This window comes from Macaca thibetana, chromosome 2 (assembly GCF_024542745.1).
Source record: "Macaca thibetana thibetana isolate TM-01 chromosome 2, ASM2454274v1, whole genome shotgun sequence".
NCBI classification, from domain to species: Eukaryota; Metazoa; Chordata; class Mammalia; order Primates; family Cercopithecidae; genus Macaca; species Macaca thibetana.
The window spans coordinates 173948042-173971833 of NC_065579.1; the positions used below are offsets into that span (position 1 = coordinate 173948042).

General features: G+C 37.3%; 2 protein-coding genes across 2 annotated transcripts in view; one reads left to right on the plus strand and one right to left on the minus strand.

Moving 5' to 3' along the window:
* Positions 1–23406, plus strand: part of TOMM70 (translocase of outer mitochondrial membrane 70) — a 36726-nt gene extending 13320 nt beyond the window's left edge. Inside the window, exons 3-12 of the mRNA XM_050782058.1 lie at positions 117–243; positions 1929–2038; positions 4718–4866; positions 8239–8446; positions 11007–11141; positions 12477–12584; positions 13396–13512; positions 17684–17781; positions 18680–18802; positions 21129–23406. Of these exons, the coding sequence (XP_050638015.1) occupies positions 117–243; positions 1929–2038; positions 4718–4866; positions 8239–8446; positions 11007–11141; positions 12477–12584; positions 13396–13512; positions 17684–17781; positions 18680–18802; positions 21129–21282 (1329 nt within the window). The 3' untranslated portion in view covers positions 21283–23406. The remainder of the gene's footprint in view (positions 1–116; positions 244–1928; positions 2039–4717; positions 4867–8238; positions 8447–11006; positions 11142–12476; positions 12585–13395; positions 13513–17683; positions 17782–18679; positions 18803–21128) is intronic.
* Positions 16006–16723, minus strand: LOC126949325 (dynein light chain Tctex-type 1). Its single transcript, XM_050782106.1, has one exon. The coding sequence runs from the start codon at positions 16712–16714 to the stop codon at positions 16373–16375; it is 342 nt and encodes a 113-aa protein (XP_050638063.1). The 5' UTR covers positions 16715–16723; the 3' UTR covers positions 16006–16372.
* Positions 23407–23792: the final 386 nt, after the last annotated feature.

The window sequence follows — 23792 nt, forward strand, 5'->3', positions numbered from 1 at the left end:
ATTAGGACTACTTTTTTATTCTAGGACTTTTAATACTCAGCCTATTAAGTTTGAACTGATTTCTGTTGAACAGTACTTTCTTCAGTGTGACTTTTTTGGAATACTTTCAATTACAGCAAAAATGGAAAGAAGTGGCACAAGATTGTACAAAGGCTGTTGAACTTAATCCCAAATATGTGAAAGCTCTCTTTAGACGTGCAAAAGCCCATGAGAAGCTAGACAATAAGAAGGAATGTTTAGAAGGTGAGGGTCATTTTGTGTTTCCATATGAAAATTACTTAAGATTTTGTAGTCATTGGTAAATGTGTATGAAACTGTGCCTTGTGAGTGCAAGAATCAGTTGTTTTTAAAAGTTGGATTCCTTTGCAATTAAGACTGTGTCTTCTAGTTTAAATTAAGACTGCTGATACTTAAGTATTGTCTCTGTTCTCAACTATGGAATTAAATGAGTATTAAGATTACGAGTTTACTACACATTTTAAACTTAGCAGCTCATCAGCGTTAGTATAATTCTCTGAATAAGGAAATCAGAAAAGAGGTTTTAGCAAGTGATAGTGTTTCTAAGGTTCTACATATTTCGTTTAATAGGTGTAAATACAGCTTTGAGAGCTATGTTTATAATATGTATAAACATGAGCTATGTTTATAATATGTATAAACATAGCTTTGAGATGAATCATTAAAGAAAACATTGTGTTTTGCCCGCGGCATTTTCAAACATTATTTTATACCCAATTGGAAATTGTTTTATACCTAATTTACACCTAATTGGAATTGATGTAATTGGTACAAAGCATCAAAGTGAATTTGTCATTCTCAGTAAATGCCATAAATATTCTGTGATCTCTGATTGGTCATTTCGCTGCTTCCCAAGCTGCAATTACAGTATACCTCTGGCCTTTGAAGTACATTCTTCTAGGTGACATGAAGCAAAACCAAAGTATAATTTTCTACAGTCTAAAAGTTCTTTCCATTTCATATTTAAGTCTGCTTTAAAAGCATCAGTAAAAGGAAAAGGCCCCTTTCTGAAAAGAGAAGTATAGATTCCCAAATGAGGGTATTTTAGAGAACATTTCAGCAAAATTTGAGGTTCTGTGGTGGCACATACTTTGATAGTATGTGGAAAGAGTATTGTTTTAGAAAAGGGAATCCTGAGTTTTGAACCAGACCTTGAAGTTACTAACATAATAACTGGCAGAGAGGAGGGTGATTGAAGTGTCACGTAGAAGAAACAGGATGGGGAAAAAAAGACATTGACATTGGCTCTAGCCATGGTTATCAGGGGAATATAACAGCAGATTGACTTGTTTGGTGGAGCAAGGATGTGGAATTACAGGAAATTTAATTCAGAAAGAGAAGAGACGTCATTGTTTGAGTGCTTTGAATGAAAGACTGAGAGGTTAAGGAACGAATTATCTTTTGAATTTCAAACCTCTGCATGCATCTTGAGCTGTGACATAACCAGATGAAAAGGTATGGAGGCAGATTTATTTGAGAGCTCTGTGGCAAGATGGCTTTGGAGACAAGGAATAACTCAGGCCTATAAAAAACACCAGACATGAGAGAGCCACACTATGTTGATATGCCTGAGTTGCTAGCCAGAAGAGAATATTCCTGGATTTCTTGTTTTATTTTCTATATATAGAATGTTAGAGTGGTGAGAAACATCAGAAATCATGCAGCATAGCCCCTTTCATTTCACAGGTAAAGAAAGCAAACCCCAGAGAAGTGGAGTGACTTTCTGAGCTTTCAGTTTGGTCATAGAGGATATAAAGTTAGGTATTAAGAATCAATTAATTGGAAATGAAACAGTCCCATTTGGCCATGAATTTAGTTTGGCTTTCTGTAGTTACATTGTACCCATTTGTTGCTGCTGACCATCTTTGCAGTAATTTTATATTTACCCTTGTGTTTTTCATCATTTCTAGATGTCACTGCTGTGTGTATATTAGAAGGGTTCCAAAATCAACAAAGCATGCTTTTAGCCGATAAAGTTCTTAAACTCCTTGGAAAAGAGAAAGCCAAAGAAAAATATAAGGTAAATTTATCTGATTTGGGGAATAGAGGGAGTACTATGTACATTGTGAGGGGTATTTTCTAAGTTTATGCTGCTTAAGCTTAGGCATAGTGGTAATGGCAACAGCTGCAATTAGAACTGGGCTATATTTCTTCTTCCTGTTATCTTGGGCTTTTATGGCTTGTCCTTCTTCAGTAAGAATATATGCTCTATCCAGGACTCTACCTGGAGAATATTGGAATTCATCTCTGTTAGGGATTGCCACACTGTGGCCCATAGGCCAAATCCAGTCTGCTACCTGTTTTTATAAATGTTCAGTCACATGTTGTTTTCAGCTGCCTTTGAGATACAACAGCAGAGTTGAGTGGTTGTGACAGACTGTATAGACTCCAAAGCCTAAAATATTTACTATGTGGCCCTTTACAGAAAAATATTTTTCTATATTATTAGGTTTTTAAAGGTATACTGTGTAAGTTGGCATTAGTTTTAGGCTATTATTAACAGGTAGTTTAATTCAACAATCATTTATTAAACAAAGCTACATGTTTGGCATTTTGGAGGGATGGGTTCAAAGACATGGCCTTTGCCCTTACAGAATTAAAATTTAGTGAGAGAGACTGACTGTTACTATGTATAAAAGGCATGCTGTAGTTAACTGCCCAAGGTGAGATGTAAGTAAAGAGAGTACTTACATACTCTCTTTGCATCAATAAACATCACTGGAGATTCATTGTTAAATCCCAGTAATAGCGAGGTAATTGTTTCTTTTTCCTTTAATAATAACTTGCTTTTTTCTTGAATTGATTTTAGTAATCTGTATTTTTAATTTTACATCTCTGAATGTTAGCTGAGTGAAACAGTTAAAACAAGTTTCTTCACTGCAGGACTTTAATAATCTACTAAGGCGTGTCGTGAATCTCTTAAGAGGGGTATAGCTGAAGTGATTCCCAGTCTCTCTCTCTCTCTCTCTCTCTCTTTTTATTTTCTTTCTTTGTCGCCCAGGCTGGACTGCAGTTGTTATCTTGGCTCACTGCAACCTCTGCCTCCCAGGTGCAAGCAATTCTCATGCCTCAGCCTCCCGTGTAGCTGGACTACAGGCATGCACCACTACGCCTGGCTAATTTTTTGTACTTTAGTAGAGACAGGGTTTCACCATGTTACCCAGGCTGGTCTCAAACTCCTGAACTCAAGCAGTTCACCTTCCTCAGCCTCCCAAAGTGCTAGAATTACAGGCGTGAGCCACTGCGCCTGGCCCCAGTCTTTTTAAACTATGAATTTTTTTTTCTCTTGAGCATCTCATAAGACTAGTGTGTATCGAAATCACTTTGTAAAACACCATGGTAGAGTCCATAAATTCAACCTCAAAGGAACCTAGTTTCCTTATACATAGTGTGGAGTAATTAGACTGGTTGGATTGCAGGATGGTAAGAAAATGTAAAATAATGTATATTTACATAGGTTACAGATCAGTTTCCACATTTTCTAATCTGTTTGTCACTTTGTAAATCACAAAATACCTTCTATATTATTGTTTTGATTTTTTATAACAACCGTATAAGATAAATAAGGCAAGTATTTCTATTGCCATTTTAGAGATGAGAACACTGATACTAAAAGTTTAATGACGTACATCTAGAATTTGTATCGTGTTCCTTTGATACTTAAATCCCTTTCTTGTAACAGTTTATTTTCACTTTAAATTTATAACCCTATATAGAACGCAGGGAGGTGATAGCTGCTTTTCTAAGCTGAAATAGGAAACTAAAAAACATTAGTGATTTATCTAGCTTCAAGTAAGTGCTGTTTAAATTTCTATTTAAGCTTTTCCCCTAAAATGGTAAATGATTGCCACTACGTATTTCTTCTCAGAGTGTCTTTAGTATAAAGTCCTACAGTTAGGCATTTTTATCACTTGATAGGTGACCATTTGACTTAAAATATTTTATTATCCTAAATAAAAACAAATTGAATCTCTCCCCAGAGAGTGCCCACAGATCAATATGGGTTTTCTCTTAGGTTTCCTTTTTAGTTCTCTTTGGATCCCACATTGATCTATCCTAGATTAGATAATTTACTTACAAAGCCAATTCCTTTTTTTCTTCCTTCGAATATGAAGACATTACCAAAATAACAGTAATGATATTTGTTACACATACAATTTAAAATTCTGTGTTTCCATTAAACTGTTTGGGCTGAATTGTGTAGATAAAGGATTCAAAATACATTATGAGAGCCCTTTGGGTGTGTTGTTCCCACTTTATTTAAAACTTTATAATGATAATTGTGTTTTGGGAGGAAAAAAATTCTCCCATAATTGTGAATTAGGTTGCTATGTGTCAAATAAATAATCAAAACAGGAAATGTGATTTCAGTATGGTTTTCAGTGGCACTTACCTGTAATAAAGATCTTTAGATGAAAGCCCAAGGTAAATGGACTTAACATTTTCAGCACCTGTGTAAGATGTGATCTTACATCTTTGTAGAGGGAAAAGGCTCTCATTTAAAACCTGCTTTGACCAGCTGGGACTGGCAGCTTCACCTTTTCCACTGTCTTTTGTTCTGTGGCTTGGAGCTTAATTTTAGTTATTTGAAAAATGAAAATCCAATTTTTATGACAGTTATTCTTAGTGTTCTACAATGTACCTGCCTTTTTGGTTAGTATTTCCCATTCTGATGTCTTTGAACATGACTAAATTTCAGAATCGTGAACCTCTGATGCCATCTCCACAGTTTATCAAATCTTACTTCAGTTCTTTCACGGATGATATCATTTCCCAGCCCATGCTTAAAGGAGAGAAGTCTGATGAAGATAAAGACAAGGAAGGGGAGGCTTTAGAAGTGAAAGAAAAGTAAGTATGTCAAGCATAGTGTCTGCTTAGTGGTGTTCTGGCGGCTTTGAATATTCCTTAGGGCCCAGATGGGTTCTGAGCCATGTCACAGCAGCTGTCCATCTACAGATAGAGATAGACAGAAATATAATTTAAAATTATATAATATTATTATTATAAAAAGACTTTTCTTTCTAGCATATGTCTGTTACTTCTCTGGTGACTCAAGGTTTTACTGCCAGGATTCTGCCCTGCTTTTACTCAAGGTCCTATGTGATCTTCTCAAGAGGACTCCCATTGAATCCAGTGACTGACTGTGTTTGAATAGAGGCAATAACTTGAAAGTATAGCTCGACATGCAGATGTTCTAGTACAGGGAAGTTTTTAATTTGTAAACTGAGATACTTTTAGGGATGTCCAAAGAGTGAATTTTTTCAAGGTTTTTTCTGCTTGTCTAGGAAGATGCCTATTTGGAGGGCTTCTTGTTGGGGTCTGTAGAGAGCTGAAAAGTACAGGATACTATGTTTCTAGCTGGACCCTAGTGATATAATGTCATATAAGTCATCTAGCCTGCTTTATTCCATTCATATTTGTCAATACTTGTATTTTTCTGTCAAGGGTAGCTCTCCTCCCTGAGAGAAGGTACGATATTATCAACATGATATTTTTTAATGAGTTAGGAAGAAAAGGAAATACTGTTCTAGTAGCTGAGCATAACTGGGTTTTGCATCTGCAGCATATTGCAGGGTTTGAAGAAACAAATTGCTTTTGATTTTTATCTTCCAATTTTTCTACCATTGCTGGTGACCTTTTAAGAGAAGATACTATGCATAATTATACTGCAGTGTACAAATTTTAGTTCATTGATACACAATCTTTGAGAAGACTGTAGTTGGGAAGTAAGTGTTCAAGATGTCGTGTTAGCTCTTTGTGACTGTTATGCAAACAATTTCTTCTTCTGGTTAGGAAATAGTCCTTGTCCCAGAAAAGCTATAATGAATTTAATACCATTATTCTAAAAGCTTTATTGAGAGATGGTAGGATGTAGCTAGCTATCATCAGCACACTAACTGGAATTGGACCTAAGTTTTAAATGCCAGTTTACTGTGAGCCTTAGCTTTATCATCCTTTAAATGGAGCTAGTAATATTTACCTTACGAGGTTATTGCGAGGTGTAGAAATCATGCTTATAAATAACTAACACTTATGTTCTTCAGTAAGTTGACATTACTTCTAATCTGATTTAAATCATTGTGTTTTCTTTCTTTTCTCTCTCTTTTTTTTTATTTGATACGGAGTCTCTTTTGCCTAGGCTGGAGTGCAGTGGTGGCGCAGTCTTGGCTCACTGTAGCCTCTGCCTCCTGGGATCAAGCGATTCTCCCGCCTCAGCTTCCCTAGTATCTGGGATTACAGGCACACACCACGACGCCAACTAATTTTTGTATTTTTAGTGGAGACGGAGTTTCCCACGTTGGCCAGACTGGTCTCGAACTCCTGACCTCAGGTGATCTGCCCATCTCGGCCTCCCAAAGTGTTGGAATTACAGGTGTGAGCCACCGCGCCTGGCCTGTTTGTGTTTTCTTAGCCTGGTGAGCTGAGAAACAAAACTAGAATGTAGGCAACATTTGAATGTAATTTCAGGAGAGGTTAGGGTAGAGCTTATAAGATTTTTCACTGACATAACTTTTTTAATTTATTTTTTTATGATACGGGGTCAGGCCAGGCATGGTGGCTCATGCCTGTAATCCCAACACTTTGAGAGGCTGAGGTGGGCAGATTGCTTGAGTCTAGGAGTTTGAGACTAGCCTGGGCAACATGGAGAAGCCCTATCTCTACAGAAAACTAACAAAAATTAGCTTGGCATGGTGGTGTCCACCTATAGTCCCAGCAACTGGGGAGGCTGAGGTGGGAGGATGGCTTGAGTCCCAGAGGCAGAGGTTGAAGTGAGCTGAGATCATACCACTGTACTCCAGTCTGGGGAACAGAGCAAGACTCTGTCTCAAAAAACAAAAAGGAGAGAGAGGGGGTCACTCAGGCTGGAATACAGTGGTGCGATCATAGCTCACTGCAGCCTCCAACTCCTGGAATCAAGCTATCCTCTCGCCTCAACCTCTTAAGTAGCTGGGACTCTAGGTGCACACCACCATGGCTGGCCAATTTTTTTTGTTTTTAATTATGGAGATGGGGGTCTTGCCATGTTGCCCCGCCTGGTCTTGAACTCCTGGGCTCAGGTGATCCTCCCGCGTCAGCCTTCCAGACTACTGGGATTACAGGCATGAGCCACCGCGTCTGGCCTGACGTAACTTTTAAGTCATTTGCCAGTTTTTTCTATACACATATAACAACTGAAATAAGAAAATGTACTTTAATTTACAATGCCTTATGTTTGGAAGATATCTCATGTACCTCATGACACCTAGTACAAATTTCAGATACAAAGATTACTTCTACAAGCATCTCCATAAAAGTCATCATCTTAGAAGAATAATAAGAGATACTGTGTTCACTGCTCTTTAAAACATAGAGAAGGATGTTTTTTAAAGTATTAATTGATGGAAGAGTCGTACTTTGAATTCGCTTCTTTAATAAGTTCAGTTATTCTAGGTCTGCTCACACCTCTTGCCTTAGCTTCTGTGACTCTAAACTCACTTATTTCCTAGTTCCCTGTTCCTTCTGTTAACCGTTAAACACTGTTGAGTACCATTGATGTGCTTCAGATAGGAAGGTGAATAAGACAGGATCCTTACCCATATTGCAGATCAGTCTCTCTTTCATTAGCTCATCTTTTCAGTATCTAAATGTCTGAGCTGAGGTATTACCCAGGACTCTGCTGCTTCCTTTTTAAAACTCCTTGTCCAAGGTTTCAAGAAAATCCCCATCTACATCAAAAATCCTAATCTCTTTAACCACACCGCCCTTTCCCCACCCCAGCTCCATCCCACACTGGCTGATTATCTTGTTAAGGGCAAATAGACAATTGCTTAATTTACTCAGGTGTGCTAAATGTGGCATGTTTTAACATTTAATTTTTTCTTTCTTTTCTTTTCTTTCTTTTTTTTTATGAGATGGAGTCTCGCTCTGTCACCCAGGCTGGAATGCAGTGGCTCCATCTCGGCTCACTGCAACCAACGCCTCCCAGGTTCAAGCGATTCTCCTGCCTCAGCTCCTGAGTAGCTGGGACTACAGGCACACGCCACCATGCCCAGCTCATTTTTGTATTTTTAGTAGAAACAGGTTTCACCACGTTAGCCAGGCTGGTCTTGAACGCCTGACCTCAATGATCCGCCCACCTCAGCCTCCTAAAGTGCTGGGATTACAGGCGTGAGCCACTATACCCGGGCACATTTAATTTTTTCTTAGTAAATAATTTCCTATGTTTGTTTTTATTTTCAGTTCTGGATATTTAAAGGCCAAACAGTATATGGAAGAAGAAAACTACGATAAAATCATAAGTGAATGCTCAAAAGAAATAGATGCTGAAGGCAAATACATGGCAGAAGCATTACTACTACGAGCTACCTTCTACCTGCTTATTGGCAATGCCAATGCGGCCAAACCAGATTTAGATAAAGTCATCAGTTTGAAAGAAGCTAATGTGAAGGTACATTAAAAAATGTGTGTGAAGAAATTATTAAATAGAAGGTGATGCCTTTCATTATGTTTTGCCAGATTTTTAAAAGCATTTCAACTGCCATTCTTCGAAGGGCTGTTTTTGTTTTTGAAGAAACTACTCTTAATAATAACGTAATTGGTGCAGTGAATCTGAAAATATAAATATCAATGATATTTATCTTTATTTAGGAAAGGACTTTTTTTTCCCTGTAGCATCTGGTAGTTTCATCTTCTCCCTGTAGCCACTGCCTACTGTATTGGACTGTATTTGGGCAGTGGTAAAAGTGATATAGCAATTCTGTAGATAATGCTGTAAGTAACGTATAATTTGTAGCACCAGGTATAAAACACTTAATAAAAACACATTAATATATTCAGAAAGGTTTTATGTTACATGAAAAAAAGGTTCTAAAAATAGAATGTATAAATATGCCAAAAGTTTTGCAGTTGTACAGTTGGAACAGCCTAACATTTTCTAAGTATTCTTAATGTGCTGTGTATTATGCATTTCATAATTAAGATTCAGGGGTATCTGTTGAATTGTTACATTCTATTCAGTGTAACAAAACAGAATTTAACCACCAATTCACTATATTACTTATTAGTTTGTTAACATCTCTGACCTGTTTCCTCATTACATTACATGAACTCTGTAGCCTCTCTCGTCTGCTGTATTTGGGGGGATATAATAGTTGTTTTTAAGACCTAAATATTGTTGAAAGTTTCTTTCAAAATGAGATTTTCAAATTGAAGATACCCTCATAATATTATCTTTAATATTCTGCTGATTTTCCTGATGATTACAACTGTTATATGTTATATGTTTTTGTTACAATTATGGAGGATATTATTTGTTCTATATGTATGTACTATTGCTTTGAACAAAATTTTAAAGAAACGTATTGTTTTCATGATCACATGACTTTTAATGGCAAGTAGTAATGATGCTTACCATATGCCATGTACAAAAATTAACTTAAAATGGATTAGAGCCCTTAATGTTTAAGAGCTAAAACTATAAAACTCTTAGGATAAAATAGAGGACTAAATGTTTGTTACCTTAGATAAATAGTAGTTTCTTAGATATGGCACCAAAAGCACAAGCAACCAAAAAAAAAACAAACAAACAATAAATTGGACGTGATCAGACTTCTGTGCTTGGCTGGGGGTGGTGGCTCATGCCTGAAAATTAGCTGGGCATGACGGCATGTGCCTGTAGTCCCAGCTACTCAGGAGGCCGAGGTGGGAGGATCCCCTGAGCCTGGGAGGTCGAGTCTGCGGTGAGCCGTGATTGTGCCACTGTACTCCAGCCTGGGTGACAGAGATCCTGTCTCAAAACAACAAAACAAAACTTCTGTGTGAAAAGACACCATCAAGAAAGAGAAAACACATCACTCAACATGGGAAAAATATTCACAAATCATGTATTTGATTAGGAGCTTGTATCCAGAATAAAGAACTCTAAGAGCTCAACAATAAAAAGACAACCTAAGTTAAAAATGGGCAAAGGATCTGAATAGACATTTCTCCAAAAAATATATAAATGACAAGATGGCGTCATTAGCCATTAGGGAAATGCAAATCAAAACCACAGTGAGATGCCACTTCACACCTCCTAGGATGGCTATAATCAAAAAGACAATAAGGCTCTAATAAAAAACATGGTGGATAATAATAAGTGTTTTTGAAGATGTGGAAAATTGGAACCCTCATACATTGCTGGTGGAAATGTATTAATACAATGGGAAAGCCCTTTTGGAAATTAGTTTGGCAGTTCCTCAAAAAGTTACCGTATGATCTAGAAATTCCACTCCTAGGTATATACCCAAGAGAATTTAGTACATTCATTAACACAAAAACTTATACATGAGAGCTGGGTGTGGAGGCTCACACCTATAATCCCAGCACTTTGGGAACCCAGGAGTTCTAGTCTACCCTGGGCAACACAGCAAAATCTCATCCTTTGTTAAAAAACTTTTTAAAAAATCTTGTATATGAATGTTCATAGCAGCATTATTTATGGTAGCCAAAAAGTGAAAGAAGCTCAGATGTCCATCGGTTGATGAATGGATAAATAAAATGTGATACCTGTACAATGGAGTATTTTTCAGGCATAACAAAAGAATGAAAAACTGATACATGCTACAATATGGATGAACCTTGAAAACATGCTAAATCAAAGAAGCCAGACACAAAAGGCTATATATAATGTATGATTCCACTTATATGAAACATCCAGAATATACAAATCTGTAGAAATAGAAAATAGATTGGTGGTTTCTAGGGGCTGAAGAGTGTAGGAGGTGAGCGGGGATGGAGAGTGACTGCTTATTTGTATGGGATTTCTTTTAAGGGTGATGAAAATGTTCTGGAATTAGATAGTGGTAATCAATATACAACTTAGTGAATATACTAAAAACAGCTGACATGCATACTTTAAAAGGGTGACCTTTGTGATATGTGGATGATAGAAAAAAGCTGTTATTTAAAGAAACTAGATTGGAGGAAAAAAAAGTAATGCTGAACCTTTCCTCATTTGGGGTATATAGCTTCGAGCAAATGCTCTCATCAAAAGAGGCAGCATGTACATGCAACAGCAGCAGCCTTTGCTGTCCACTCAGGATTTTAACATGGCTGCTGACATCGACCCTCAGAATGCAGATGTTTATCACCACCGAGGACAGGTACGTCTGTTTTCTTACCTAGAGGTCTGACTTTTAGATTGAGTTATTTGATACCATTTTTGAGAATTTCTTGTATAATTTTCTTGATTTTTCTTATATAATTTCTGATAGTTGTGAACAAAGTACCACAGTGGTTTACAGTTTGAATTGGCCTTTGTTTAATTTTGGTATTTACTTACGAAAAAAGAGTAAAGGAAGGCAAAAACTATTGGCTTACCAGTTCAAGTTTGTTCTTCTGGTGTTTCTGGTTCATAGGTTTTCAATGAGTAAAACATTAATAACATTTAGTAAGCAATCTGAGTTAATTCTAGAATCAACAGGATGATTTTTGTGAGCTTCCTGCTATATAAGGAAATAGTCTGGACTGTCCAAATCGTAAAAATAAGTGTATTTATCTTTTCAAGTTTTGTAACAGGCATATTAGTTTTTTAGTGGAAATATATAGAGAAGAAACAGTTTCCAATTACTGTCTCAGGTGGGGAAAACATAGCTTTATACTGGGCTTAACATGGCTTCTTGGAATGCTTTATGGTAGAAAGTGTGGGCTATGCATGATAATAACAGAAGAGCTGAAGTTCTTTCTAGTGGAGAATTTTACCTAATAGCGTCATGTGTCCTGCCTGGGAAGTGCATTATTCGGTGATTTTGTTGTGCGGACATCATAGAGTGTACTTACACAAACCTAGATGGTATAGCCTACTACACACCTAAGCTGTATGTTGTAGCCTGTTGCTCCTAAGCTACAAACCTGTATAGCGTGTTACTGTACCAAATATTATATGCAGTTATAACACAATGGTAAGTATCTGTGTGTCTAAAACATATCTAAACATAGAAAAGGTACAGTAAAAATGCAGTATTACAATCTTGCGGTCTGTTGATTGAAATGTAATTATGCATGACTATTTCTTTCGGAAGGATGTTAAGCGTTGAGATAACCTCTTAAAATTCTTGACATTTTGATCTTTACTGGTAGCGTCTGAAGATTCATTTGAAAGGTAATTATCTGATGTCTAACCTGCTTTGATATTAGAATGTACAGGATGTTTAGTTTTCTAGAAGAAGGGGTTTCTTGCTTAATAGTGGTCAGAATTGCAGTGCAGAAATGGTTGGCTTGTAGTCCTTTCTAAAAGTTGGATACCATTTTTATGTTTTGGAATCTTGCCTTTTAAATTTCAAGATTTTTAAATTCACTGTTTCTAGAAAGTAATTATATATTGAATAATTACTGCATGCTCAGCATTATGCTGAGCTGTAATAATAGAGATGGGATACAGAACATACTTAACTGGTGGGCCTATTTGAATTACATTTATTTACATATTTTTTTCTTAGCTGAAAATACTCCTTGATCAAGTTGAAGAAGCAGTGGCAGATTTTGATGAGTGTATTAGGTTAAGACCTGAGTCTGCTCTGGCACAAGCACAGAAATGTTTTGCATTGGTAGGTACTACTATCTCTTCTATTTTCCTAAACATCACTTTTATTTTCCAGTGTCAACAAAAATGAGTATCTCATTGTCTACAAAGTCTTCTCTTTCTTTCTTTCCCAAAGGATAACTACTGAGGAAAAAAGGTGCTGGTTAATACCTAGCTCTTGTTTTTCTCTAGACATTTGTTTGGGTTCATCTTGATAGATGTTTGTCCCTGATTTTATACTTCCCTAAACAGAACTGGTCTCCCTGCTTCTCCACCATAAATCAATACAAAAAGAAAAACATTTTGAGGAAATACTCTGTAAACATGACATCATGTAACTTGCTCTCTCACCTGTGTTTCATAGAACTATTTCTTAATATTCAGAAACATAAAGCTCAAAAGGTTGCATTTTTTTTTAAGTGCATTTCTAGTAAAATAAGGTACTTCCAGTTAGCTGTATGGCTAGAGTCCTAAAAGAATTTTCCGTTTAAAGGAAGAAATTGTGTCACAAATATATATTATAAATGAAAAAAATGACAAAAATTTTACTAGATTTAAAATTCATTTATTGCAAAGTTCACTTCTTACAAATTAGTATGCCCTCTTCTACAGTATTGAACATCTTGAAATTGTATAGTGGCCATGGAGTTGTAGCTGTACGTAACCTTTGGCTCTCTGCTGCTGAGATACCTACTTGGAACCCTTTTGGATGCTGCAGATTATGTTAGCAAATCACCTGTTTTTTGGAAATATTTATGTAATTTTGTATGTTTATGATAACATTCCATGAGTTTTTGAGTTCTTGATTTGACAGGCCTGTTTTGATTTTTTTATAGTACCGCCAGGCATATACAGGAAACAACTCTTCACAAATCCAAGCAGCTATGAAAGGTTTTGAAGAGGTCATAAAGAAATTTCCAAGGTGTGCCGAAGGCTATGCACTATACGCCCAGGTAAATGTTTTTTTCAGATTTTTAAAAAATAACTGCATATATATGCTACATCTCAGTGTGGAAATCAGAAAACAGTGCTGTCATGGTTGCAGCTTCTTTGGAAGCAGGTGGCTTTGTTCCTAATTGATTCTCATGGCTCCTGGTTGGTCCTGAATCACCTCAGAAGAGGCTCCTTTGTTACACAATTTGGAAATGATGGCCCTAAACTCAATATGGGGAAGCTTAAGGTAAAAATTTCTGTCCTTTCTTCTTTTGGATTGGTTTTGCAAAAAGTAATTGCCTTAGGAAAATTTACTGTATGCAGTTGGTGGAGAAAATATCCACAGAAAGGCATTTCTTTCTGTTTGGTCACTGCCTTTTTATATGGCTAGGTTGTTGTAATAGTTTTTTTTATCTTTACTTTATCTAAAATTCTTGAAACTCTCTTGGTTTAGGATTGAAGGTATGAAAAGCAGGATTTAAATCTGAATTGTTTTAACTTTCTTATTGTAGTCTGAAATTCTTGAAAACTTCTTAGTTTTAAATCATCCATTTAAATGAAAATGATTAGCTTCTTGTAGGTCATGGTCATACATTTTCCCCTCAAATAAATGACCTCTGAATGACTCAGTTTTCTTTCTTAAAGCTGAAAATTGGTTTTGGTATCTTCATAAACTAGCCATCTCAACACTGTATCAGCGGTACAGCTGCTTTGAGGCCTCTTAGGAATGGGGCCGCCCAGCGGGTGAGCACTGGGCAAGCATTACTACCTGAGCTCCGCCTCCTGTCACTGTCAAATCAGCCGCAGCATTAGATTCTGGTGCCTGATGATCTGAGGTGGAACAGTTTCATCCCAAAACCATCCCTCCTCCTCCCAACCCCATCCATACAAAAATTGTCTTCCACAAAACCGGTCTGTGGTGCCAGAAGTGCTGGGAAAGTGTTGGGGACTGATGCTCTATATACTTTATTTTTCTTTTTAATTACAAAAGACATGTTGGGTTTTTCTCCACAGCATAGAAATAGGAAACAATAACAAATTACCCTCCCCTGGCTGGGTGTGGTGGCTCCTGCCTGCAATCCCAGCACTTTGAGAGGCTGAGGCAGGCGGATCACTTGAACCAGGAGTTTGAGACTAGCCTGGCCAGCATAGAGAAACCCCATCTCTACTAAAAATATACAAATTAGCTGGGTGTGGTTTGGTGCACACCCGTTATCCCAGCAACTGGGGAGGCTGAGGTAGGAGAATCACTTGAACCTGGGAGGCAGAGGTTGCAGTGAGCTGAGATTGCACCACTGCACTCCAGCATGGGCAACAGAGTGAGACTGTATTTCCAAAATATATATATATATGTATTACCATCCCTGGTTGACCCCTCTCCTTAAACCCTTCTTAAGGTTGCTTGCTTTGTTTCTAATTTCCTTCATGGTATCTCTAGGCAGGTTATAAGAACAATTTCACAAGGATTTTAAGGGTTTATTGAGGGTGGAACTATGAGAAAATTGGTTTGTGTTGGATCAGTTCTTTAGAGGTAGGTCTTATATATAACTGCATTGAAGTGTACATTTTAATCCTATGAATGGGTACACTTGAGTTTATGCCTTATAATTGGTAACAAACCGGGAAGTGACAGCAACATCCTCATCATTGTCATGGAATTCAGAAGGGCTTTTTTGGTGCAGATTTCTCTAAGCATCTAGAAGAGCAAAGGCCACCGAATAGCAACCGCTACTGGGGAACAACTCTTCTGCAGAACTTTCCCAATAGCATATTTCCCTATTACCGTTCTGCCTTCAAGATAGGTTTGGTTTGTATGAGCTGTCTTCTCATCAGCATTAGCATTATTACAGTCATTTTGCACTCAGATTTCTTTTCTTTGATCTGTTTTCTAATTTTAGCTTCACTATATGGTATATGTAACTTTATATATGCATACAGTACGTGTATGTATGTGTGTGTGTATATATACTTAGTGTAACTTTTTTGGCCCTCAAAGCTTTGGTTTAGATGCTGGCCAACTCGCAAAGTTACAGCTTGAGCATAGTCTGATATCCACAGAACTATGCCTTACATTTCAGCCGTGGGATTTGCCTTAAGATAGCTGATTATAGCTGCTTCTTTTGTTTTCAAAACAAGTGTTTATTACATTATTGTTAACTATGACAGACAATTGGGGAAAATCGTAAATGTTCAACAGAAGATTGAATTATGTTTGCAGAATTGTGGTACACTCACTTAATGGTATATTATGCAGCCATTAAAAGTTAAAAATACATTAAAGTTAACAAAGCAAGATATAGCACTGCCTGTTATTAAAGGGAAAATTGTATACTAAATGAACTAAACCATGTGAAAGAAAACGAATAGGGAGGTAAATAGAGATAGAGAAATATATCAGGAAGGCATATGCTCACAATGGTGGAAGCTATAAAAATATTTCTACTTTCTACATCTTTCTGATTTTTATTACAAAGAAGATGTGCTGACTATATTTCTTTGATATTTTTAAGAGATTTTTTTTTTTTTAGATTTGAATAATTTATTCTAACAAAAGTATAAAGTATGGAAAATTAGTGTCTATGAATCATTTCAGAGAGTAGAGCAAGTTTCACACTAGCAGATTTCAGATTTTAGCACCTTTGAAAAGAAATATTCAGAGTTAAGACACGTGGCAACGCAGGCTGCAGGTGACCTACAGGGATACTCATCTGACTTCGGTGCCGTTCACATCACAGTGTGGTCATTTGGTTTTTTCCTCTACATTGTGAGAATGCCACAAAACACTTAAAGAGAACAAGGAGAGAGTTCACTGAATTCATGGCTGGTGGTTAGAGGATGAACTAGAGACAAAAGGAGAAAGGCCATAGGCTGAACTGCAAGTCAGATAGACAGTCCGAAGGCGCTGACGATGCAGTACATGGTCTTATTCTCCCATCGCACAGTGCAGCTCCCGTCAGTAGAGCTGTCCCAGAAGCAGGAACTTGCCGTGTGTAATCCAGCCCCATTCTTCTGCATGATTACACAGGTCACGATGTATTTAAACGGTTTTCCCAGCTTAGTGAGTTGGCTTAAAGTTTGTTCTACTACATTTGTGGTCCACTGGTTCACTTTGCTGTGTTGATAAGCGTTACCACCAATTGCGCTTTCTATAGCCTCTTTTACAATGTTGCTCACTTCATCAACAACAAAAGCAGTCTCCTCCGCAGCCTGGTAGTCTTCCATCTTTCCTCCAAGAGATTTTTAAAACATTTAAGTTAGCTTATTTTAGATATGAAAAGACTAAGAGCCATACAGCCAAAAATAATGACTCACATAGTTCTTAAAAGTCATCTTATAAATAACTGGGGTTAACCGAATATGGGCTAGGTATTAGATAATATTAGGAAATTATTTTTGGAGATGTATTAGTTGAAGCAGTTATAGCTGCTTTTTAAAAAATCAGTAATTTCAAAGAAATAGCTCTGAAGACATTTAACACATACATCTTAATTTATACCTACAGATGAATATTGCCCTTAAGATAATTCCCTGGCTGGGTACGGTGGCTCACTCCTGTAATCCCAGAACTTTGGGAGGCCAAGGTGGGTGGATCACCTAAGGTCAGGAGTTCGAGTCCAACCTGGCCAACATAGTGAAACCCCATCTCTATTAAAAATACAAAAATTAGCCAAGCAAGGTGTTGCGTGCCTGTAGTCCCAGTTACTCAGGAGGCTGAGGCAGGAGGATCACTTGAACCTAAGAGGCGGAAGTTGCAGTGAGCAGAGATTGTGCCATTGCACCCCAGCCTGGGTAACAAGAATGAAACTCTGGCTCCAAAAAAAAAAAAAATTCCCTTGAGCTATATTATGATAAATCATGAATAAGTGATGTGACTGTACCTATGAGAATGTGATATTAGAGCTGTCACTAAGAATGGGATTATCTGTATTGAACAGTTTACCAGAGATTATCTGCTATGGCAGGTAACCACTTGCTGAAGAAAGAGGACAGTTAAGATTTTATATTTATACCAGTGCCACCTAAAAACTCCAACAATTAAGTTGTAAAATGTAAATCAGTCTGTATCCCCAAAACATGATAATTTTGTAATAATGAATAAATGAAGTAAATTTTTATAATGAATAATAAATACACTTTTAACTGCTTAGGTTGACAGTTACCTTAATATAACTGAAGTATCTCCTCACATAGGCATTAACAGATCAACAACAGTTTGGTAAAGCTGATGAAATGTATGATAAATGTATTGATTTGGAACCAGATAATGCCACAACATATGTTCATAAAGGGTATGTATTTTTGTGGTTGTTCCAATGAGATAATGAATTTCTTGCATAGTAATAAAATGTATTTATTTTGGCCACTGAGGAAGGGGACTGCGGTAGAGAAGTTAATTGACAAACTTCTTAATGCTCCTGGATGTCTTTTCATTCTTACAGAAGTTAGTTAAGGAGGCCAGGCGCAGTGGCTCACACCTGTAATCCTAGTACTTTGGGAGGCCAAGGCAGGCGGATCACCTGAGATTGGGAGTTCGAAACCTGCCTGGCCAACATGGTGAAACCCAGTGTCTACTAAAACTACAAAAAATTAGCCGGGTGTGGTGGCACATGCCTGATTCCCAGCTACTCAGGAGGCTAAGGAGTGAGAATCACTTGAACCCGGGAGGTGGAGGTTGCAGTGAGCCAAGATTGCACCACTGCATTCCAGCCTAGGCGGCAGAGTGAGGCTGTGTCTCAACAAAAAAAAAAAAAAAAAAAAGAAAGAAAAATTAATGTACTATTTTTGCTCTATGTTAAGGGTTTTAATTTTAAACTGAATATCCTGTCAGCTGTTGCTTATATCAAAATAGGAAGCATACACAAGTGTTCGTGGCCTTTGTGTACTTGAATTAGCCTAAGAAATTTCACTTAAATTTATATAAAGTGAAAAATAAGGGATGCAAGATAAGTTAGTAATAGAGCGTAGACCTTGAACCCTTTTTGTAATAAGGAACTTAGATTAGAAAACCAATATAAGTTGAGAAAAAAAACACAATTTGATGCTGATTATATATTGCTTTAGGTTTTGTTTTTCCTTGTAAGTTAACTTATAAGTTCATTGAAGGTAGAAATTGAGTCATATTAATACATGTGTATTTCTACTGATACTGGGCCATGGTCATATCTGACTATTTTTTTGCATTTGCAGTTTACTTCAACTTCAGTGGAAGCAAGATCTGGATAGAGGTTTGGAACTTATCAGCAAGGCTATTGAAATTGACAATAAATGTGATTTTGCCTATGAAACCATGGGAACTATTGAAGTACAAAGGTAACTTCTGGAGTCTGTTATTAGGAAACGTGTGGCAGCTCCATAGATATTTAGCTTTTTGTTCTTGTTACATACATGTTAAAGTCTGTTATGTTCTTTCCTTTTTATTCCTGTTGGGGGAAAAAAAATGCCTGTAATGTGCTTAGGCAGTGACAGAAGGATTGGTAGCCAAGTTGCCAGGAACTCTGGACCCTCTTACAAAGAAGCGTCTGCCAAATAACTGGGCAAGTTGCAACATCAACTCAGAGCCCCTGAATTTTCTCTAAAATCGGAGTTGGATAAGAATCTTTTTTGCGGCTCTGTCCTTAACCTCTTATTTTGTGTAAATGTTTATCCAGAATTGCTCTTAAGATCCACCATTAAAAGGTGACAACTATTTTATACATGGGATTTACTGTGTACCATCTTAATATTGGCATTGCCATTAGAGTTTCCTACTCTAGGCCAAGTACTGAACTTTAGATGTTTTCTAAGTACTCTTTCAATTAATCTTCACCCCCATCTTTAATAAAGGTGGAGATTATGTGATCCCTAGTTTAACTGATGCCCAGACTGCTTAGGTTTACAAGGTTGCACAGTAAGCCAACAGAGAAGACAGGGTTTGAGCTCTGATATCACTGATGCCAAAGTCACTGATCTTGACACTATCGCTTGTCAGGAAGCAGCATGAGTTTTCTTAATTCCCTATCATTCAGCCCCTCCTGTAGTCCTCTCCCTGCTCTACAATAGGCAGAATATATATAGGCTGGTAAAAAAAAAAAATTGTGTTTCTTTTGAACCATTCTGTACCCACAGTGGCATGTAAATACTAAGTGTTTTTTGTTTTTTTTTTTTTTCTCCTTTTTGTGAGATAAAGAGTCTCCAGCCCGGACTGGAGTACAGTGGTGCAATCTTGACTCTGCAATCTCTGCCTCCCAGGTTCAAGCAGTTCTTGTGCCTCAGCCACCCAAGTAGCTGGGACTACAGGAACGCACCACCATGCCCAGCTAACTTTTTGTATTTTTAACAGAGATGGGGTTTTGCCATGTTGGCCAGGCTGGTCTCAAACTCTTGGCCTCAAGTGATTTGCCCATCTCAGCCTCCTGAAGTGCTGGGATTACAGGTGTGAGCCACCACACCCAGCCTAAATTATTTCTTAATTGCTAATTTGTTAATGTGAATAAAATATTCTTGTACTAGAATAGGATAGGGTGGTAGTTCTTAATCTTTTTTGAGTAACGCTGTGGATTCTTCTTAGAATAATGCACACAAAAACACTTTGCTTTTAATTTAAGGCTTTCATAGATCCTGGGTTAATTAAAGACCTCTGATTTAGGGTTTGATGGAATTTTGTTCACATGTTAATTGAACTTTTAAAAAATCCATTCTGAACCTTACCTTTACAATTAGTGAATCTGAATAAATGAAATCGCAGATTATCCTAGGATTTTGCAGATCTGCTTGCTGTTGGCCTAATGCCAGAACATGAAATCTTGAAAAAAGTTTTTTTAAAAATAAGTCTATCACGTTGCCATATATTGTAATAGGGGATTAAATATAGTCACCCTAGTGGTACTTCTTACTGGCATATATAGAGTCTAGCTGGCACATATGCCAGTAAAATGTACCTTACTAACATGTATGCCAGTTAAACTATATATGCAGGTAGGGGTGTGTGTGTGTGTGTGTGTGTGTGTGTGTGTATAGTAGGGACTTAATATTCTTTGTAGGATTGCATATAGATGTAGCTAATACTAGTTACTTAAAACGGTTCTTAGATAGCTGTGGATTTGACCAGAATCAGGCAGAGGCCATAAATCTGAGTATTGTATGTAGGTATGAGTGTGCAGTACATCAAGGAACTCACATAGACTGCCTGAAGAGTAGAGGTGCTTGGGGTTGGGGACGTGCTGGTAAGAGATGAAGCGGAAAGAGGGGGGCCCACATCAGTCTGTGAAGGTGAGGCCTTTGCACGTCATTAGTGTCCTGAGATTATGTTACTGCTTTCCAAAGGAGTCTCATGTTAATGGTAGAAACATGCAGAATTTAGGAACCAGACGGAATTGTGATATTTAGATAAGCCAATTAATTTCCGTAGTCTCACTGTTCTTATCAGTAAATACAGAATACAAGAGATATAATGTAAACACATAATATTTGTAATAGTAGTTAACATTCATTGAGTGCTCTCAATGTGGTAGGTACTCTTGTTTATTATAAAAGAAGCATTTTACCAGACTCATAGTAGAAACTTAGTGGTGAGACTTCATGTAGCATCACTTACAACCTTCATTGAATATTGTGAAGTGCTTGTTGAATCTGAGACTTAAAAATTTTGTTCTTTTAGAGGAAACATGGAGAAAGCCATTGACATGTTCAACAAAGCTATTAACCTGGCCAAATCGGAAATGGAGATGGCCCATCTGTATTCACTTTGTGATGCCGCCCATGCCCAGACAGAAGTTGCAAAGAAATACGGATTAAAACCACCAACATTATAAAATAGGGGGAAAGCAGACTGACCCTCTTTTTAAAAGTTTACCCCCTCTTCAACTGAACCCTAAAGACACTGTCATGAACTGTGTTGAATGGTGGAAATTAGTATTTCTGTTTGTGGTGTTGTTATTTGTTACATCTGTTTCATGTCTAGGTGTTGTGGGTGTGGCTGTTGAAGGAAGTTTGCAGTCTTGCAGCTTTTATTCCCTGTGCAACAAAAGATTAGAACATGTTAAAGGGATATTTAAATAAAGTTGCAAAGAGTACAAATGATAATTGGCCATGCAAATAAAAACTGATTTGTTGATTTTTTTTTTTTGTAATGGGGGTTGGGAGTTGATTATGTTCTGGATGATTTCGTCTTTATATATATGTGTGAATAATGTATGTAAGTATTTTACAGCATGTTGATTTTTAAATTAACATAGTAAATGCTGTAAAATAGATTTATATTCAATTAACCGCTTTCAGTTGATTTTTTGAAAGAAACAAAGGTTCAATGGGGGATTAAAGTAAAATTGAGAGACCCTTTAAACCATTGTCAGCATGCACAATGCCTCTGATTCTGCAGAGTTTTAGAAACTCGGTGGCACTTACTAATCCTCTTGGCCCCTTTCCACTCTAATGGATAATGTACATTCTTCTTAAAGTCCACAACAGCAGATTTTCTTACAGTAAATTATGCAGATGCAAAATATTCTAATTGATATATATGCTGGAAGACTGAGTATTGATGGGGGAGTGGACCAGACAAAGAGGTAAGATGAAACAGAAGTGTGTTTATAATTGTCTGTAACTATTTTCTATAATAATTAGTACTATTTAATGGTGTGCTTTTAAAAGCGTAGGATAGAGGGTACAGTGGCATTGTATATACTATTTATAGTCTCAGCTACTTGGGAGGCTGAGGCAAGAGGCTTGAGACCAGAAGCTCAAGGCTGTAATGTGCCATGGTGATTGCACCTGCGAATAGCCACTGCACTCCACCCTGAGCAATATAGTGAGACCCCATCTCTTTAAAAAATTTTAGAACTTTTAAAAAATCAAAGTGCAGATTGCTTGTATGTATAACCCAAATAAAGGTAGAGTAAGTGTGATATATGGGAGTATTGAAATAGCTTAAAATTTCTAGTGAAGAAAATGTAGCTAAAGGGTCAAAAAGGATGTAAGACTTGGAGCCAGAGCATAGTATTTCCTGAAATAACAAGTTTAGTGCTTTAACTAAGGCTACATGTGCTTAAGGAATTTTGAGCCACTTATTTTTGAAGATGCTGAGGACATGTAGAGTGCTTTTTTTGTAGTGAGCTAACCTTCATCTCTAAGGACTAACTACCCACCCAGGTCCAGGTTTTCACTAGGGATACTGATAGCAGTGTTTTATCTTTACTCTGCCTCCTTACTTAGAAATCACTTTAAGATTTATTTCCAATTTCCACTTTTATAGACCATCCTTTTGCTTATATGCTAGATTTTTCTGGTGAGGGAAGGGTTGTGTTCTTCAGTGGTCTTTTGTTTTGAAATACTCAGGATGGGGAGAGGTTTATTTAAGAAGGAATTATAATTATGGTTTACACTGTTGGGAGTAAAGGAGCATTTTTACACCCCTTAAGGGTGCTTAATTCTGTTGAAACCAAAAAGATTTGTCTACAAATGCTATCTTTTTAAGAAACTATTAGAAATGACTCCCTTTCAAAGTCAATCTTTGGAAAATATTGGGGAGACCACTAATTAGTTGGTGCGGTTATTATAATTCAAGATGATTTGGATGATGGAAAGTTTGAGACCTCTGCATTTTGTTTTTAAATTATGCACCTTCTGATAGGCCCCGAATACAGAAATGTTCTACATCTCTGGATGATCTCTGACTTTAAGAAAGTTTTTATTTGCATGGCTGTATTTACATTAACACTGACATTTTCTTCTACTCTTCTCCCTTCTTTCACCTTGGGGTTGGGTAGAGAAACACAAAGGAAACTGAAGCATGTGCCATTCTATACTGTCATTCCAAATTCTCATGGACTATTGCCTGTTGTGAAAATATTTGAAACGCACTGAAAGCTGCATCTGTCTGTATCTTTCTTTTGTAAATGACCTCACATGTAAATTCACCAAATAAATATGACATTCAAGCTCTTCTATCTATTATTTAAATAGTAGGTAGTTTAGGCTGGGCACAGTGGCTCACGCCTGTAATCCCAGCACTTTGGCAGGCTGAGGTGGGCGGATCACGAGGTCAGGAGATCAAGACCATCCTGACTAACACAGTGAAATCCCTTCTCTACTAAAAATACAAAAAATTAGCCGGGTGTGGTGGTGGGCGCCTGTGGTCCCAGCTACTCAGGAGGCTGAGGCAGAAGAATCGCTTGAACCTGGGAGGCGGAGGTTGCAGTGAGCCGAGACCGCGCCACTGCACTCCAGCCTAGGTGACAGAGTGAGACTCTGTCTCAAGAAAAAAAAGGTAGTTTATTCATTTATTATGCTATTGGGTAAATTCACAGTGAATCTCTTGTCAACT

Excerpts from the sequence above, each read along its gene's own strand:
- LOC126949325 (XM_050782106.1), bottom strand. The coding sequence starts at position 16,714 with ATGGAAGACTACCAGGCTGCGGAGGAGACTGCTTTTGTTGTTGATGAA.